The sequence below is a fragment of the Carassius carassius genome, chromosome 18 (assembly GCF_963082965.1).
Source record: "Carassius carassius chromosome 18, fCarCar2.1, whole genome shotgun sequence".
In the NCBI taxonomy this organism is placed as follows: domain Eukaryota; kingdom Metazoa; phylum Chordata; class Actinopteri; order Cypriniformes; family Cyprinidae; genus Carassius; species Carassius carassius.
In genome coordinates this window covers 31,829,166-31,848,059 of record NC_081772.1, presented here as the reverse complement: position 1 = coordinate 31,848,059, position 18,894 = coordinate 31,829,166, and the positions used below count along the sequence as shown (strand labels likewise).

At 41.7% G+C, this 18,894-nt stretch overlaps 2 protein-coding genes across 16 annotated transcripts in view; both read left to right on the top strand.

Moving 5' to 3' along the window:
• The window catches only part of LOC132092800 (receptor-type tyrosine-protein phosphatase kappa-like), a 182,710-nt gene extending 177,369 nt beyond the window's left edge, over positions 1-5,341 (top strand). For 11 of the 15 annotated variants that reach the window (XM_059499209.1, XM_059499204.1, XM_059499211.1 and 8 more), the window contains 5 exons: positions 965-1,096; positions 1,743-1,868; positions 1,961-2,124; positions 3,259-3,394; positions 4,263-5,340. In XM_059499209.1, coding sequence (XP_059355192.1) covers positions 965-1,096; positions 1,743-1,868; positions 1,961-2,124; positions 3,259-3,394; positions 4,263-4,316 — 612 coding nt within the window. In that variant the 3' untranslated portion in view covers positions 4,317-5,340. Of the gene's footprint in view, positions 1-964; positions 1,097-1,742; positions 1,869-1,960; positions 2,125-3,258; positions 3,395-4,262 lie in introns of all 15 variants that reach the window. The other 4 variants (XM_059499203.1, XM_059499202.1, XM_059499201.1 and 1 more) reach the window with 2 other exon arrangements.
• A 216-nt stretch (positions 5,342-5,557) lies between these two features.
• themis (thymocyte selection associated) lies at positions 5,558-18,878 on the top strand. The gene is made up of 6 exons (XM_059499200.1): positions 5,558-5,974; positions 6,590-6,727; positions 8,276-8,737; positions 14,774-15,843; positions 17,653-17,773; positions 18,044-18,878. The coding sequence occupies exons 1-6, from the start codon at positions 5,884-5,886 to the stop codon at positions 18,214-18,216; spliced, it is 2,055 nt and encodes a 684-aa protein (XP_059355183.1). The 5' UTR covers positions 5,558-5,883; the 3' UTR covers positions 18,217-18,878.
• The last annotated feature ends 16 nt before the right edge of the window (positions 18,879-18,894 follow it).

The following is an 18,894-nucleotide window of genomic DNA, read 5'->3' as shown; positions in this document are numbered from 1 at the left end:
CACACACTTGTGCACTTTTAACTGAACACAAATAAGCACGAATATGACATCAGAAGTATTGCAGCTTGAGTCTTATTAGTAGTTAGTAGTAGTAGAGTTAGTAGTTTTTTGAGCATCCCAGCTCGTGGTCACTGCATGATTTCATTTCATGGAAATTAGCCACCTAAAGATTCCTTCAAATTTGTCTTCCACGGCAGAAAGAAACCCAGGCAGGTTTGGAATGGCAAGAGGGCGAGTGAATTTTCAGTTTCTAATTTGATAATGCATTTGTTTAGTCTGTGAGAGACATGTGCATCCATCTCCTAGTGCTTCATTTGTCATGGCTGTCTGTGTAAGTTATGTAGTGTCTATCTTACGTAGTGCACTGTTTTTCAATGTGCGCAATCTTCTATATATCTGAGAGCGTGTTCAGTCAGTGACATCCCACAGTCGATGACCTCTGACCCTGGGAGATGGTGATCGCACAGCTAGAATCCGCTAGTTTGACAGCTAAACTCAAAAAGTTGTGAATTTAGTGGGTCTTTTTAAATCGCTTCCTCGTACGCTTCACAAACTCTTGGACTTTTTTTAACCAAGCCGTCAGAAGAATACCAGGTAATGATTCAGTTCTGCCTCTGTTAGACTGGATTTGTTTCATGGCTTTAGTGGGATGTCAGCACTTTCCATTCAACATCTCTATACTGGGTTTGCTACAGCATGCAAAGAAAAATGAATGCATTTAATCACTTACAGAGATGAGCGTTTATCACACTGACACATCGACAAAGAAACACACACACACACACACAGGAAACGACACGGGTTTATATCATTCTCTCATGTCGAATGCTCACTGTGGTCCTTGCATGATCATACACATTCACACATTGGCCATCCTGAAAAAATCCCATCTGCGTCTTGGTTGTGTGTTACTGTCACAAAGCAGAGTGTTTGCAGGAAGTACATTATGTTCTATGTTATGCAGAGCTACAGACAGCCGGCCGCGTTCATCGTGACCCAGCATCCCTTACCCAACACCGTCAAGGACTTCTGGAGGCTGGTGTATGATTATGGATGCACCTCCATCGTCATGCTAAACGAGATCGATTTGGCTCAGGTGAGATTACAGCTGAAGAGAGTTACAAGCATTCTTAATAAAATGTTTGTGTATTTAAGGAATGTGAAGACATGAAAGATCAGTTGGTTAGCTTGGGAAGTCAGTGGACTTGAGTTTGTTGAGCCAAACTGAACGTTTCTTGACAGGTTCAATTTCTGAATGAAACTTTGCTAGAAATGTGCTCAACCTTAAGCCATCCAAATTGTAGACGAGTTTGTTTCTTCATCAGGTTTGTAGAAATGTAGCATTGCATCAGTGTCTCATCAATGGATGCCCTGCAGTGAATGGTTGCCGTCAGAATGAGAGTCCTAACAGCTGATAATAACATCACAATAATCCACAGCACTCCAGTCCATCAGTTAACATCTGGAGAAGACAAACAAGTGTGTGTTTGTAAGAAACAGAACTGTCAGTAAGACATTTTACCTTTACAATTTTTTGTGTGTGTTTCGGATTACTGTGTTGTTTTTAGTTTACGCTCTCATTCTGACGGCACCCATTCACTGCAGAGCATCCATTGATGAGACACTGATTCAATGCTACATTTCTTCAAATCTGTTCCCATGAAGAGACACTCATCCACATCATGACTATTCCCTTAATTCATCACCAGGCTTACTGTGATGTGTGTAATCGGTGTGTACAGGGTTGTCCTCAGTACTGGCCGGAAGAGGGGATGCTAAGATACGGTCCAGTACAGGTGGACTGCATATCCTGCTCTATGGACTGTGATGTCATTAGTCGTCTTTTCAGGATATGCAACCTGACCAGGGTGAGTTTCTCCGTACATCTCTGAAATCTGCAGAGCTGTACACCTGTCTTGGGCAGAATTGTGTAGTTACATTGATGTGTGTGTGTCCTAAGCCTCAGGAAGGTTACCTGATGGTCCGTCAGTTCCAGTACCTGGGATGGGCGGGTCATAGAGAAGTACCCGCCTCCAAGCGCTCGTTCCTGAAGCTGATCCTGCAGGTGGACAAATGGCAGGAGGAATGTGAGGAGGGCGATGGACGCACCATTATACACTGCCTGTGAGTACAGAAGCAGCTGTTCATGCATTAATCAGCAGCTACAGTGTTACCTGTTGGCAGGCAGAAAGTCAGACCACAAAGCTACAAACCACAAATTCTGTCATCATTTACTGAAGTTGTTCCAAAACTGTACGAATTTATTTCTTCTGTTGACCACAAAAGAAGATATTTGGCTAACCAATCAGTTGCTGTTCGTTATTATTATTTTATTTTATGTATTTATTTATTTATTTATTTATCTATTATTATTATTATTATTATTTGCCATTATTTTTCTTTTGTGGGTGAACTATCCCTTTAAAGCTTCATTGACCCTTGTACAGCATACATTTAAAAGAACACATTACAGAAATTAAATGAAAATGTATTATAGTTAAAAAAAATGTTAAAATGTCATTTCATCATTCTTTTGCCTTTGAAATATGATTGAAGTTTTACTGCTGAATGTACTGACAAGCATTTATGATAAACTAAAATACACTTTAAATATGTTTTAGATAATTGTAACTTTTAAATTCTGTTTTTAAAACATTTGTTTTTGATATGTATTACACATTTGTAATGAAATTGCAATTAAGTGCATATTTAAGTTAAAATTCTAATCAAGTATTTTGCATATGCTTTATTATGTTAGTCAACATCAAAATAAATGCATGACAAAATATGATTAAACCTTGATTTATAATACACTTTAAAGTAAAGCTTTTCATTTGACCATTACAAAGTGCACTTTTTTTAATTTTGTGTGTGTGTGTGTGTGTGTGTGTGTGTCTCTGACATCTAAGTGTACATTTAAGAAGCATTTTTATTTGATTAATGTTATCTGCAAGTACACTTTTTACCACAAGTGCACATTTGCTAAAATTAAGCACACTTCTTTTTCACAAGGGAAACCACAGTGAGCAAACCTGTAAGGTGTTAGTAGTGAAGAAAAAAGTCATGTGGCCAAACTTCTGGCAGCATGAGGCTCTAAAGATCTGTCAGTGCTCTAAAGCAGGGTTCCTCCAGCAGAACTGATCCTGCACTACAGTGTGTGTGTGTAATGTTAGTCTGGATACAGGATGTCTCACACACACACAGACACACACACATTATGTCACATGTGTGTCTCTTCATCTCTCTCTGTCTCTGTAGGAACGGAGGCGGCCGCAGTGGGATGTTCTGTGCCATCAGTATTGTGTGTGAAATGATAAAGCGGCAGAATGTTGTTGACGTCTTTCATGCTGTGAAGAGTCTGAGAAACAGCAAGCCCAATATGGTGGACAGCCCGGTATGAACGGCACCTCATGCTCTAATATCTACACTCATTCTGCTTTTGTCATCAGGCAGAGCAAATCACTGGAGAAACACTTCATTTGTAGGCCACAAAGTAACATTCACTTACTGCAGTGAAAACAGTAACTAACCTTAAACTCAACCCTCATCCTAAGACTACAGTGAAAACATGAGCAAAATGAACACAAATTAATATCAATTATTGGAGTAATAATAGTGCATTAATGTCACCTTAAAAAGTGTATTTGTACCTCATTGCATTTTTATCTTGTTGAATATCCCAGCATCCTCAGAACAAGATACATTTACTTGAGAAACATGAAAATATCTTCCACTGGCAAACTGATTTTTCTTGCTTTAGGACACATGTAATATAATGAAAATACATTCTCTGAAAACACAGCATCTCAAGTCAATTCATCCTGATTTAAGGATGCTGAGATATTTCAAAGATTAGGATTAGAAAAAAATAGTTTTTGAATGTGTTGACTTTTATAACAGAGTAAAGCACTGAAATTTCACAATAAATTCAAATAGAGATGCAAACATATAACACTGAATAATAATCTAACAAACAAATCATCATATAAAGGCCACATTTTTGTAAAGTTTATATGTACTATATATTTTTTTCTTCCTTATTTATTGTAGTCTTTTTTAATGTAGAAATTCATGTTTGTATGTTAGGCTGGATATTTTTCATGATAATCTGGCGTGGCTCAAACAGCTTCACCACATCCTCTTCATGCCTGTGCTTCAGTCAAGCTCATATTTGCCTCTGCTTAAAGTTCATGATTGCCACAGTCTGGACGTTTGTTGTGTTGTTTGAGAGTAACGCTCCTCATTTCCCTCTCGCTCTGCAGGAACAGTACCGCTTTTGCTGTGATCTGGCTCTGGAGTACATCGAGACGTCATAATGGAGATGTCATCTCATACAGACATGTGTGTGTGTGTGTGTCAGCAGCACACACTCGGCTTATTTTACATATGACATGGGGTGTGAGTGCCCTGTAAATGTCTCAATTTGTGCATCTGTGTTGACTTTCATGAAATTAAAGTGCCGGCCACCGGGATGAGGTCATGTTTTTTAATATGAATGTTTTTTTAATTTTTTTATTATTTTGTGCTGCCATTTGAAACAGTAAGCCCGAGCTGTTGCATGCTGAAGACGCTCTTTATTTCTTTGTCTATATCACTGTTCCTGTTAATAACCGTGTATAGTAGTACTCATGTAAATGGACATTGTTTTGAGCGTGTGACTTTTGCTCGAGAAGACTGCGTTCCTCACTAATGGCTGGCTTATTATGTGTTCTTTTGATTTCTGGTAGCAGACGATGACCATAAGCCAAAGACTTGTGTAAATATGTCTATAGGGATGAAGCACATTATATGTATTTATTGTTTACTTGCATTATTGAAAGCTCAAAACAATCATTACCATTCTCCGTTTAGACTAAATTTTCACTGCTTTGTAGATTTTTATGTATGAGATGGATTTAAGTAGTGTTATTTTTGATTGTATTTGAAAATTCTATTTTCTCTTTATTTAGAAATCTTTTACATGCTATCGTGGTTTGCTTTATGTAAATGATTGTGAATTATTCCTTTGCTGAGGAGAAAAGAGAAGAGCTCTATTTTTTCTGACAGTTTCACATTTGTATTTGCTGGAAATGGGAGCGGGAAAAAAAACACAATGAAGTGTATGCATTAAAATATACACAGTATTAGACTCTAGTGTATTTAGGATCAAAGCCAATTTAAGAAGAAAGTTGCAGCCATTATTGATGCTGATCAGACGTTTTAAAGAAAACAAAATGACAACAAAAAAATCCATCATGTGAAATAACTTCTTTTTTTTTTTGTCTGTAGTTGTTGGCTTTATGGATGTATTACAATATCAAATAGTAAAAATACTTTGAATAAAAAAGATGTGTTAAAGAATTTGTTTCCTCCAATTTGGAATGAATGCTTTTGAAATGTGGTTTGTTTAAAATTTAGTGGTGGTTTCCCAGCTTTGAAAATACCACAATATTGCTACAAACATGAGAAAATGATGTATTGTGCGATGAAACTGATGTCGGATGGATCATTGTTTCACTGATGTGGATCCCTGTTGTTTTGGCATTGTTTTGGCCCTGATGTCATGAAGTCAGGCAGAGGATGTGGGATCTGTGTATGTCATAGTATTTTTGCAGATACCCGGTGCAGCTTTGCTTAACAATGCGTTGAGTTGTGGTATTCGAGCTGTACTCGGCTTCCTGTCCTCCTGTGCTGCGCAGGATGCCTCACAGTCTCATTCTCAGTCTGCACTGCTGAGCTCAAGGGGCGTCTGGAGGGGGCAAAGGGCATCCTGGGAGTTCCTCTGACATCTAGCCCTCCATTAACCCTCTTACGGGACATTTTATGGATTCACAAGGTACAGCGCCTCTTCTCTCAGCCCATCCTGAGCTTTAAAAGCATCTCCTCGTAAAATCGCAGCAGAAGATGGCTACGACGCTGCATGAATTCACGCAGGTTCTGGATCCTAAAATGTTCCCCAGAGTGCTTCAGATCCAGTCAGGAATATATTATCAAGGTAAGAGTAAAATTCCAGCATTATCTGCTCAGAATTCATCTGCTCCTCAGTCAAATAATAGCTGTAATTACGCATTTCCAACATTGTAAAACCTAGAAGCGCTTGAGTACACTTATTGGTGTAGGTGAGAAACGGTTGAAATGGTGAAAAACTAATACTATTTATTCATAATACGTTTGCTGCTTTAAAAAATAAATAAATAAAAGGCAAAATAGGCAACATAATCCTTTTACACAATCTGTGTTTAAGCTTCGAAGTCAGGCCCATTTTTCCGTATGATGTAAAACAATAGCAGCTTTCACAAATACGTCCTAAAACATGTTTAAGAGGTAGCAAGAAAAAAAGTATTGAAATTATCAGCTGAAGAAACAAATTTGCATTCATTTTCAAACCACATGATGCCGAGCGGAAACCCACTTCTTTCTGATCTTTTTCTAGATCCTTTTAGTCTGTAATATGTCGTTTGTGATGTCATTTAACTGCTCACAATAGCACTCCATTGCTTGTGCAGAACTGAAGAAATGGTTTTACTGCAATCGAAACGAAATGGACTGGAATGCTGAAAGGTTTAGAATGTATGTGCTTTAAACACTTTAACAACTGGTTCTTTTTCAGGATGCGTGTATGAGATGTTTGGAAGAGAGTGCTCTTTTTCAACTGGAGATTTGCTGAAAGTCATTGATTTCACCATCACCAGATTCACTGCTCAGACCTCCAGCAACACTGAGATTGAGATTCCTGTGGAATTTCCAGGTATTATTTGTGCTTAGCAAGTGATCCAGTTATCGTTGGTTAAAATATATCTGTTTAAAACGACCAAAAATAGCTTAACTTCAGAAGCACCTTCCACTGATCATTTCCTACAGAAATCTACAATTTATCTGTCATCAGTTGATAATTTGTACATGCATTTGTTTTGTTAATGAATTCATTTGAACTTGTTTAACATATATGATTAACAACAGATTAAAGACTTCTACATTGAAATGTTTAAAATATTTAAAAAAAAAATTTTCTTAAAATGAGCAGTTCACATACATAAAATAATTGCAAGTACATAAAACATAGTCTAAAGACAACAAAAACCTATTTTGAAGTGTGCGTGTGTATGTTACTTTCACAGTCGTGTCAGATGTCGGCTTTCCATTTTGTTCAGTCTTTGTGGGTCCAAAAGATGTAAATGGAGGAAGTCGTGTTTCAAATCTCATCGTCTGCTCATCCACGATAATTCTACGTTTTGAATACATGCTACAGATCAAACTGAATAAGATAATCTTTTGCTTCTGGTCATGCCAGTTGTGTCACATAAAATGCATTAAGTTACAAATTAAGCTGAAATAAAAATTTTCTTTTTTTCGTATATTTATTCTTCATATCTGTACAACTTCTATTTGAACTTCAGAAGAGTGGGACTTATTTCATAATGGTTAAAGTGAAAGTGTTACAGCTCACTTCATGTAACAATCATCCCGTTTCTTAAGTTTGGACTCGGCTGTTCTAGTAGGACAGTGAAGATCATTCCACCAGCGAAGAACAATGATGTTTCACAAAAGTGCTTTTGTGTCTCTGATGATGTTGTGGAGTGTCGAGGAGTAAAAGTGAGGGGAAGTGTGATGGTGCAGGAGCCATTGGCACACAAATACACACACACAAAAATATTATGTACACAAATACAGACAACACTTTATTTTAAGGACAAATCCTCACTATTAGCTTGCATGCATATTACTAGTAGTACTTGTAAAGCACATATTAAGATCCTACACATACCTAAACTTAACAACTAACTATAAATAAGGCAAAAGTCATTAATAGTCCATAAAAAAAAGTGTGACCCTAATATCATTGTCCTGAGCCTGATGTGAAGAGCGACTAATATACAAAGAGATAATTTGTGCTGTCTTGGGTTCATTAAAGCAAACCCACTGCTGCGTTACCAGTTACGTGCAGAAGTTTGATCCTTCTGTCTTTGTGATCTGTGACCGTCAGCTGCTCATCGTAACCCTATAGTGTTTTCCATGACAATCTTTTGCCGATTGGTCGAGTGATACTGCAGTGCTGGAACACCTTGAGGAAAAAAAGCTCTGTCTTCTCTTGGATAAGTCGGATATAGTGGACAGGGGGCAGAGATTGGTATTCTCCATGGATCACGTCTTACAGGATCTTATTTGTTGTATGATGCGCCTTTTAATGACTCACTAAAAACGTTAATGTGTTTGTAATTTGATTATAATCCACATTCTGTATTTTGCCACCACTTTTGGTTCTTGGAGTGATTTAACTTTGTACTCTATGTGTCAGGTTTGTTCAAACTGGTGGCTGACAGTCAGCCGTACCGAAGCATACAAGAGATAGCTGACTCGCTCAAGATCAGCTCCCACAGACTGTCCCAGCCCGTTTTCCTCAGCGGTTTGGAAATCCAGCTGGCACAGGGTGTCGTCAGGAAGGGAGACAGCTTCAGAATCACTGCCGTCACCCATGAGCTCAACGGTGGACGTGTGCAATGTGAGCTGCTACACAGAGAGCCCAAGGTCTGCTTCAGCCTGAGCTTCTCCCAGCAAGGCCACTTCACAGAGTGCCAGGACAACCAGTTTTATACCCTGAAAGAGATAGCAGAGTGGAAAATCTCCAAAGGCAGAAAGAGGATTGTAACGGAGGTCAAAACTCTACCCAAGAAGGACTTCTTATTCTCGAATTTGCTGGCGAATGTATCTGGGGAGCTGAAGCTGAGCCCTGTGTATGAACTAAAGGCTGTTACACGATGTGAGTATGACACTAGTTTTATTTCTATTGTAGTGGTTTACACAAATATAGTTATTATAGCCCAACATGTTTTCCTGTAAAAATGTCTAAACTCCTTAAAAAGAACCAAATATGTGTATTAAGTCTTGTTTATAGAGAAATTCAGCAAAAATTTAAATGAGCTATATGCTTTAATCATGAAAGAATTATTTGTCAGTGGTGTGAGGAAAAATAAATTGGTTTTCCTTTTGAATTATTTTTTTTCCCTCTGCCATATTTCTTATTACTATAATCTTAGTTAGGTATCTCTGAAAGCAAGAGATAATATAATTCTTTTTACTTTTAAAGTAAATTGATCTTATTTAAAGGACATTTAGAGATTTTGGTGACACGTCACAACAAGGTTATGTTTGTTAACGTTAGTTAACAAATTAGCTAAAACTGATAAATTAAATTAGCTAACACTGATAAATTAAATTAGCTAACACTGATAAATACTTCTAAAGCATGTATTAATCTAAACATTTACATTAATAAAATGAAAAGTATCTGTTCAAATAAACTCGATATAACATAAACCAACAATGAACAGTTATATTTTGATCAATTAACATTATAAAGATTTATCAATACTGTAACTAATTATAGTAAATAAAAACAATAGCAAAACGTATTCTTCAGTGTTAGTTTAATGTCAGTTAAGGCATTAATGTTAAATAAAGGGAACTTATAATGTAAAAAAAAATAGACATGACAAAAAACGTCTCAAGGTTACGTATGTAACCCTAGTTCCTTGAAGGAACGAGACGCTGCGTCGAAACGCTTTTGGGGAACGTCCCTGACGAGACCGACTCTGAATATCGTGTGCAATCAGTCCATCGGAAAGGCGTGACGTCACGGGCGGGGTGACGTAGCGACCAGGAAGCTATAAAAGCACGTGCCGTGCAGCTGGCTTCAGCTTCGAGTAGGGAAGCAAGCGCCGGCAGGGGTGCCGGGAGTATGGCTCTGCGACGCAGCGTCTCGTTCCTTCAAGGAACTAGGGTTACATACGTAACCTTGAGACGTTCCTTTTCAGGAACTCGAGCTGCGTCGAAACGCTTTTGGGGAACGATGTGCCCACGCTGCCAGACTTCCAAATCCCTGCCTAGTGTGTAGTCAAAAGAGCACAGCTAAGACGAGAGAACAGAAGAGCCCGGCGTGGCTCGCATGTCAAGATCGTAAAATCGGACAAATGTGGAGGGCGTGGACCACCCCGCAGCGTTGCAGATGTCCAAGAGGGACACACCTGCTGAGAAGGCCTTGGAGGCCGCCATACCCCGAGTAGAGTGAGCCTTGGCCCCCAAAGGAGGGGGAAGACCAGAGGACTCATAGGAGACGTTGATAGCCTCGACTATCCAACGACTAAGGGTCTGCTTGGTGGCAGGAGAACCCTTGTTAGAAGGACCGTAGCAAACAAGCAATTGGTCTGATTTCCTCCACAGGGCAGCTCTGTGGACGTATGCGTCCAGTGCTCGCACTGGACACATACAGTTTAGCTTCTCTTGGTCTGGCTCCCGAAAGGGAGGAGGACAGAAGGCCTGCAGTACGATAGGCTGTGGTGTAACAGAGGGAACCTTCGGAACGTAACCCGCTCGAGGGTATAAGAATGCTTTGGCCATACCAGGGGCAAAGTCTAAGTAGGTAGGGGCCACCGAAAGGGCCTGAAGATCTCCAACTCTCTTTAGTGAGGTGATTGCCAGTAATAGGGCAGTTTTAAGTGTCAGATGTCTATCTGAGATATCTTGTATTGGCTCGAATGGAGCTTTACAAAGAGCCTCTAGAACCACAACCAAATCCCAGGGGGGAACACGGGATCGTACTGGAGGTCTCAGCCTCAGCGCACCGCGGAGGAAACGTGTAACTAGGGGGTGTCTACCCACTGACTGACCATTGAAAGGGACGTGGAAAGCAGCTATGGCCGCCACGTAAACCTTTAAGGTGGAGTGGGATAACCCCGCAGAGAGCCTGGCTTGTAAAAACTCCAGAACTGTACCAACTGGGCAGTCTGCTGGGTCAAGCTGGCGGTCTCTGCACCATGAAGTGAAGAGCTTCCACTTCAGGGCGTACAGTTTCCTCGTAGAGGGAGCTCTGGATTGGAGTAGGGTCTCAACAACCTCGGTTGAGAGACCAGCTGCTAACAGCTGTGCCCCCTCAGGGGCCACACCCACAGCTTCCACAACTCCGGGCGAGGGTGAATTATCGTGCCCTGCGCCTGTGAGAGTAGTTCTGTCCTGATCGGTATCTCCCACGGAGAGCCGTCGAGGAGCGAGACTAGATCTGAGAACCATACTCGGCCCGGCCAGAACGGGGCTACTAGTAGTAGACGGGCCCCGTCCCGGCGTACTCTCGCCAGAACTCCCGGGAGCAGAGCGATAGGGGGAAAAGCGTACAGACGAAGCCTCGGCCAGGTCTGTACCATAGCGTCCAGTCCCAGAGGAGCTGGATGAACTAGAGAGAACCAGAGGGGACATTGCGATGTCTCCTGAGTCGCAAAGAGGTCCACCTGGGCTGTCTCGACAGTATGTCTGCTCCCACATTCAATCTCCCAGGAATATACGCTGCTCTGATCGAGAGGAGCTTGCCCTGGGACCACAGAAGGATCTGGTGTGCCAGCTTGTACAAGGGGCGCGAACGCAGACCCCCGTGGTGATTGATATAAGAGACCACTGATGTGTTGTCGGTGCGCACCAACACATGGTGACCTCTCAGGTCTGGGAGGAAATATTTCAATGCTCGATAGACCGCTAGTATCTCTAGGCAATTGATGTGCCATGTTAGATGGCGACCACTCCACAGACCGCGGGCAGGGTGACCGCTCATGACCGGACCCCAACCGGTGAGGGACGCATCTGTCGCTAGCGTTACACGGTGACAAGGAACTCCCAGCACCGGGCCCTGATTCAAGAACCAAAGTTCTCTCCACATGTCTAAGGCACGAAGGCACCGCCGCGTGACCTTGATAACTCGACGTGGATTTCCCCTCGGGGAAAGCCCTTGGACTTGAGCCACCACTGTAGGGGTCTCATGTACAGCAGGCCAAAAGGTATCACGTTGGACGCAGCTGCCATCAGCCCTAACAATCTCTGGAATTGTTTGACAGTGAGTGACTGGCCTTCTTTGACTCTCTCGACTGATGTGAGGATCGACTCGATCCGAGCAGGAGACAAGCGTGCCTGCATCGTGGTCGAATTCCACACTACGCCTAGATAGGTGGTTCTCTGAACTGGAGAAAGCACACTCTTCTTGGCGTTTAGTCTCACACCCAGCTCCCCCATGTGTGCGAGAGCCGCATTCGCGCGGGCAGGGTGGCCACTCATGACCGCACCCCGACCGGTGAGGGACGCATCTGTCGCTAGCGTTACACGGCGACAAGGAACTCCCAGCACCGGGCCCTGATTCAAGAACCAAGGTTTCCTCCACATGTCTAAGGCACGAAGGCACCGCCGCGTGACCTTGATAACTCGAAGTGAATTTCCCCTCGGGGAAAAGCCCTTGGACTTGAGCCACCACTGTAGGGGTCTCATGTGCAGCAGGCCAAAAGGTATCACGTTGGACGCAGCTGCCATCAGCCCTAACAATCTCTGAAATTGTTTGACAGTGAGTGACTGGCCTTCTTTGACTCTCTCGACTGATGTGAGGATCGACTCGATCCGAGCAGGAGACAAGCGTGCCTGCATCGTGGTCGAATTCCACACTACGCCTAGATAGGTGGTTCTCTGAACTGGAGAAAGTACACTCTTCTTGGCGTTTAGTCTCAAACCCAGCTCCCCCAAATGTGCGAGGACGACATCTCGATGTCGAACCGCAATCTGCTCTGATTGAGCTAGAATCAACCAATCGTCGATATAGTTCAGAATGCGGATGCCCTGCATACGGAGGGATACCAGAGCCGCATCTACACATTTCGTGAACGTGCGGGGTGAGAGTGCGAGGCCAAAGGGAAGTACTCAGTATTGGTAGGCTTTGCCCCCAAAAGCGAACCTCAGAAACTTCCTGTGTTGTGGAAGGATGGATATGGAAGTATGCGTCTTGAGATCTATTGTGACAAACCAGTCCTCGGATCTGATTTGAGCTACAATCTGTTTGACAGTGAGCATTTTGAACTTCAGTGACATTACTGAGAGGTTTAGATGACATAAGTCTAAGATCGAACGCAACTCCCCATCCTTCTTTGGAACTATGAAATACCGGCTATAAAACCCGGACTCCCTGACTAGAGGAGGGACCACCTCGATGGCCTCCTTCCTAAAAAGGGTATTCACTTTTTTTGTTCCATAACCAGAGCCTGCAGGAGGCCGACTATTGTCTTTCCACTGTGCGCAGGACCCATTGAGATACATTGGCAGTAGTTTCCACGCTGCTAGCTAATGTACTAAGGGAATCAGTCTCTCGAGACTGATCTCTGGAGTAAGAGGCCCCCGAAGGGGAGGCGAGTATCCCAGCTCCGCTACGCTCACGGGCGGAAATAACTGAGTAGTGCTCGCTGGAGGCCGCTGCACCCTGAAACTCCGGCAGGGTTGGCAGACCCACCTCCCGAGGGCACTGAAGTGAGCCGGGCACCGTGTAATGAGGTGGACACCGCTCTACCCCAGTAGGGGCTGCCCTCTGTAGTCGTGACTGTTTGTACGCGGAGGGGGCTGCTCCCGCCCAGCAGTCCCTCCAGTACATCTAACTTCATGAGTCAAATAACTGTCATTATATTCCTCAGAATTTAATGAAATCAAGCAATCAGACAAGTAAATACGGTCTGGATTGTGATACAATACACATTGAAGTGATATATTGAACTTCTCGAAGTTAGATAACAGTCGTTAGATTCCTCAGAATCTAATGCAATCCAAATTCCTCAGAATTTAGTGAAATCAAACAATCAGACAAGTAAACACGGTCTAGATTGTGATAAGGTACACATATAGTGATATATTGACTTCTCAGAGTCATATTCCTCAGAATTTAAAAATAATTAAACAATCAGACAAGTAAACACGGTCTAGATTGTGATAAAGTACACATTGAAGTGCTAGAACCAACTCCTCGTTTTTAAATGGAGTTAAAATAACCAGACACGCGGTCGGGTATGGAAAAATTCACATCAAAACTGAAAATGATGTAATACACGCGTTGCCTCGACAGCGCGCGAATAGCTTAGTCACACAAACAATATTAATCCCCTCGGAGATTAAATAGCTGCTCACTAACGCTGCCCGTATAATGACACAGTTTGTTTTATACTGTGCTTATGCAACTTTGTTTGTGCAACTACAAGCTCGCCGACGCTCTCCGTGTCAATCTCCCCGGAGAAAGAAAGGCGGAGCGTCAAGCCCGACGCTCGGGGGGAAGAGCCGAAGCTCGGGCTTCCAAACCCCGGAATCAGGCAGATCTGGTGGAAACGTAGGCGATAAGGACATGCCCGTCTCCATACCTTCCAGCAGATCGATCTGCGAACCCAACGAATGCCGGCGCGGCTTCGCCTCGGCGAAAGCGGAACCGGCATCGCGAGGAACGCTTGCGAAGGCTCACTTCTCGAAGAGAGCCCTGCGGGATCGCCCTTCATATGTTAGGTCTTTTGCTTTTGTTTTGGCATATTAAGCTGTTTTAGCGATCTTTTAATGGCTAAGGGACAGACAACAATAAATAGGACCAACAGGACAGACTTTGACATGCACACACAGAGCGCTTGCTGACAGATTCGAAGCTGAAGCCAGCTGCACGGCACGTGCTTTTATAGCTTCCTGGTCGCTACGTCACCCCGCCCGTGACGTCACGCCTTTCCGATGGACTGATTGCACACGATATTCAGAGTCGGTCTCGTCAGGGACGTTCCCCAAAAGCGTTTCGACGCAGCTCGAGTTCCTGAAAAGGAACTGGTTAGTTTTAGGGCTTTTTAATGTTTTTTCTTCACATTCAATTCAATGGGACAATTTGTGCATGAAAGCGTTCAGATAATTGGTTTACACACACACACACAAAAAAGTTCTGCTCACATCTGTCCTCTGTGTTTACTCTTTCCTCCCACAGTCAGTGAGAAGATTATGCTTGTCCCATCAAATTTGGACGTGGAGGTGGTGGATGTCACTGAACAGTTTGACTGTGACTCCTTTGTGCAGCCTCTCTCTCTTATGGACATTTTCAAGAGTCCTCCAGAGTTTTTTCCTGTGGTGGCCAAGTTGTCATGTGAAAGACCTTTTAAGCTTTCGCCAGAGCTGGAAATGCTTTTCAGTTCCAACCAGGTGGTCATTCATCGTGCTTTCTATGCAAAACGAATACTGGCCTCGGAAATGGGCCGTGAATCCACAAGACACTTTCTTATTCCAGAGTCCTACAATGGACGCTTCAAGCGCCGGCCGCGGCAGTTCCCCACCGCCTATGATCTGGAGCGAGCTCGCAGCGAGACCGAACACATACGTGTGGTCGCCACCAGGGAGTTTGAGTCTGTGTACAACGGACTCACTTCTGTTTATGCTGGAGATGAGTTCATAGTGACAAAAGGCAAAAGCTGTGTGCTTTCACACAACGGGAGCAAGAGGGCAGCTGATGTTTTTCAATGTCTGAAAGTTACAGAGAAAAGCCAAAAGACGGAGGTGAAGGAGTCTGTGTGCCTCCCCATGTGTTTGGAGGGGGGGTTTATGGAACTGATTAAAGACAAGCGTCAATACACCATTACGGAAATATGCCGATGGTTTCCGCTGCCCTTCAACGTCAATGTGTCTGTGCGTGACCTCTCTTTGAAGGTGGATGTTTTGGCTGGAGCACCTGGTCTGCACATTGAGGAAGAGATCTCTGATCCTTGCCTCCTCATTTCAAAGACTGACCTCTCAGAGTTCAGGGAGGTGCCAGTCAATCGCACAGACTTGATTCTCAACATAAAACAGCACTGGGATGGCGAGAATCCAATATGTAGTGGAAATTCAGCCATTGAGGATATCTCAGAGGACTGTTACTACACACTCAGGAGGTACGCCGTATCTACTATCACACCCCCTCCACGGCCTCCCAAAAAACCCAAAGTCCCTCCTCCACGACCTCCCAAAATGCTGTCATCCAGATCTGAGAGCGAAAACAGTGAGAGCTCCAGCTGCTCTCCACAGGTAAACTGTATTTCATTGTATTTTGTGTTCACTCTTCATCCCTTTGCAAGTTTGGTGAGCTATGACACCTAACAATAGCAAGGCTCTTGGTTCGGTGAATATTCATAATTTAGCAACAAAACAAAACTGAAGATCCACAATGATCTGTAAAAAAGATACTGTTTATAAAGCAGTTATTTAGAGTTCATTGGCTTGTTAGCCAGAAGAATAGCTTAGGATGTTTATTTCGCTGTCATTGTTCCTGTATAATTCATTGTATTTTGGGACCACACCATTGGACGGCCATCTGATGCATACTGCATAGGAAATGACTAGAGCTGGCTGAAATCACCAGGCTTTGTGCAACATCCTGGAGTCAGCGTACTAATGTTTTCATCAGTCTGCGTTTGAAAGTAGCTCATGGATTCGTGGCTTTACATGTGTGAAAGAATATTTTGTTTAAAGCCCATAGAAGCAAGTAGCCAAATGAGATCTTTGGGTTTCTTGGCCAGAATAAGCTCCAAAGTGGACCTGACTTCACGGAAATAGTTAGGCTATGAGACTCAGACTGCTTACTGTAAATCATTTAAGGGGCTATTTAAGAGCTTGTGTACACTGCAGGTTTTGGGAGCGCGTAGAGATAGTGTCATGCTAAGCCAAGTGCAGCAGTTTCATTCACAGAACTCTTGTAAGTGCAAAATACTGAAGCATTAAGATTAAAAAAAGGAAAACACATGTCAGATTTACCCATGGTATGGTTAATGAGCTAAACTGCACAAATTATTTTAAGTCATGAGTTTAATTGTCCTTAAAACAAGATGGATTTATTGTGTGGTTTATTAAGTGGCAGATGGCAGATATTTTCTAACTTGGACAAAAAAAAACTTCTGCTAATGCATTCAGATAATACATTGATGCATGGAAATGCATTATGTAAATAGGAATTATCTTAAATGATTGACAGTGCATTATATTCAAAATAAATGTTGAAAATTATTTTAATATTTGAAATCTGAAAAGATGAAAAATCCAGTTATTAATGTCAGAATATTTTTCAGAGACCTCCTTATGGAACAAGCTGAACATGCATGCAGGTCTGCATTTTAAATTCACATTAAAATTAATTGTATGTACAGAACAATAAATAAACACCCCTCACTGAACAGTTGCAGAAAATTATCACACACACTGATATATCAGAGAAGCTCATTTAACAGTGAGGTGCACTGTAATGTGGTAGAAGGCTTATAAAACTGCTAAGCGCCTCCTAGTGGATTCTTTTCCCAAGACAATGCAATAAGAACTGAACTGTTCAAACAAGATGTTATTTTACAGACATATCTCACAGACATAGGAGGAGGAGGAGGATAGAAAGACATAGTTGGGATTTATTATTAAAAACTGTATAAAAACTGATTGTTGCATTTTAAGCCTGGACTGTAATGATGTGTACTACATGAATGTATTTACGTATTTTATATGGCACTATGATGCTTATGTTCCAAAACAATATATACTGCTAAATAGCATTGCATACATTTTTATGTAATGTGTAGACATCAGTTCAATTAATTGAAATTAGTCTTTTTCCTCAACAGAATTTGTTGATGTTGTTTATTTGTGTCACCCCACCCCCACCCCCCCAAATCTCTCAAAAGTCATTCATTCAAAATCTGCTATCTGACAATCTGTTTGTCCATGATTTGTACTACGAGTGTTAAAAAGACTGGTTACATCTAAAAAACAAACATAAAAACAATAATGGAACTTTTATATTCACTTATTATATACATAGTGTCATTTCATAATGTTCTCTCATCCCTGTAACAGAGTCATTGTGTTGAATCTTTGAAGCAAGATGACTTCATGCAATGCAGTGACTCAAAAAATGGAAACAACAAAAAGATTCCCATTAGTCCAGTCCTTTTCCCAAAGCCTACCCTGCAGAAAGGTAGGAACATTTTGCTACATCCCTCTTCAGTGTTTATCAGTTTTATGAAGTCATAGAAACACATGCTATAATCAAATTTGGCCACTGGCGCCAGACTCACGATGTTTGTCAAGATGTTCAAACAAATGGAGCAATGTACTCTTTTAAGGAGATCAACACACTATTTTTATAATATTTATCATTAGCTCTACATATTTAGGCTACATATTTTCATGAATATAAAAAAAATAAAGTATACACTTCACTTTTTAGCGTTTGATTCCCCCTCAGATCTTCCCAAGGGCCGAAGTCTGGAAAACATATCCATCACAAAACTCGAAGATGACGACAATGATGTCCATGATTATGAATACATAGATGAAGATCAGCTTGACGGTATAAGGAGGACATTCAATGAGCAAACCTTTAACATGGGCAAAGGAAAACCGAGTAACACAATATAAGTATACTATGAAGACACAACATGGTTCAACACACACAGAGTTCACTAGGGCTGTGTTCCAAACCCACTTGCTTCAATTTCACATGACGTGACTGACATGGCCAAAGTCTATTTAATAAACACATTCCTATAAATCTGATGGAATGCAAATAATTTATTAGCTTAAGGTCTTTCATGTTTTTAAATCCCAGTTCAAAACTGTACTTTTTAGCCCTGTAGGAGAACAGAGATATGAGATACAAATCTGGGAATTTTTGGAAATGCTTCTCTTAATGGGATTAATGCCAAGCTTGGAGTCAACAGGTTAAAGTAGATTAGTTCAACATCATCTTTGCTTGGTCAGTTGATGGTCTGACCCTGATTTACTGCAGGTTACATATTCATCCAAATCCTTTCCCCCCTGAATTTGTGTGTAAGAGCCATTGTATATTATGGTGCTTGTATTAACTGGTATACTGTTTGTTAAGAAATGCTAATAAGTATAGTCTGGTGAAGCACACAGTACGTAATCTTCCAATTTTAGGTGTCATATTTATACATATATTTACTGCCTACCATATATGACAAATATTTCCCGGCAACACATTATTTAATAAAAAGAAAGTCACACTCATTTCAGCGGCCAGAACCTGTAGATCTGTGTGACCACTTCTTTAAAAGCAGATTTTTTTTTTTTCGA

Bases quoted from the DNA above. Each gene is read 5' to 3' on its own strand.
- themis (XM_059499200.1), top strand. From the start codon at position 5,884: ATGGCTACGACGCTGCATGAATTCACGCAGGTTCTGGATCCTAAAATG. The intron at 6,728-8,275 runs GTATTATTTGTG...TCTATGTGTCAG, and splicing joins GATTCCTGTGGAATTTCCAG to GTTTGTTCAAACTGGTGGCT. The intron at 17,774-18,043 runs GTAGGAACATTT...ATTCCCCCTCAG, and splicing joins AAAGCCTACCCTGCAGAAAG to ATCTTCCCAAGGGCCGAAGT.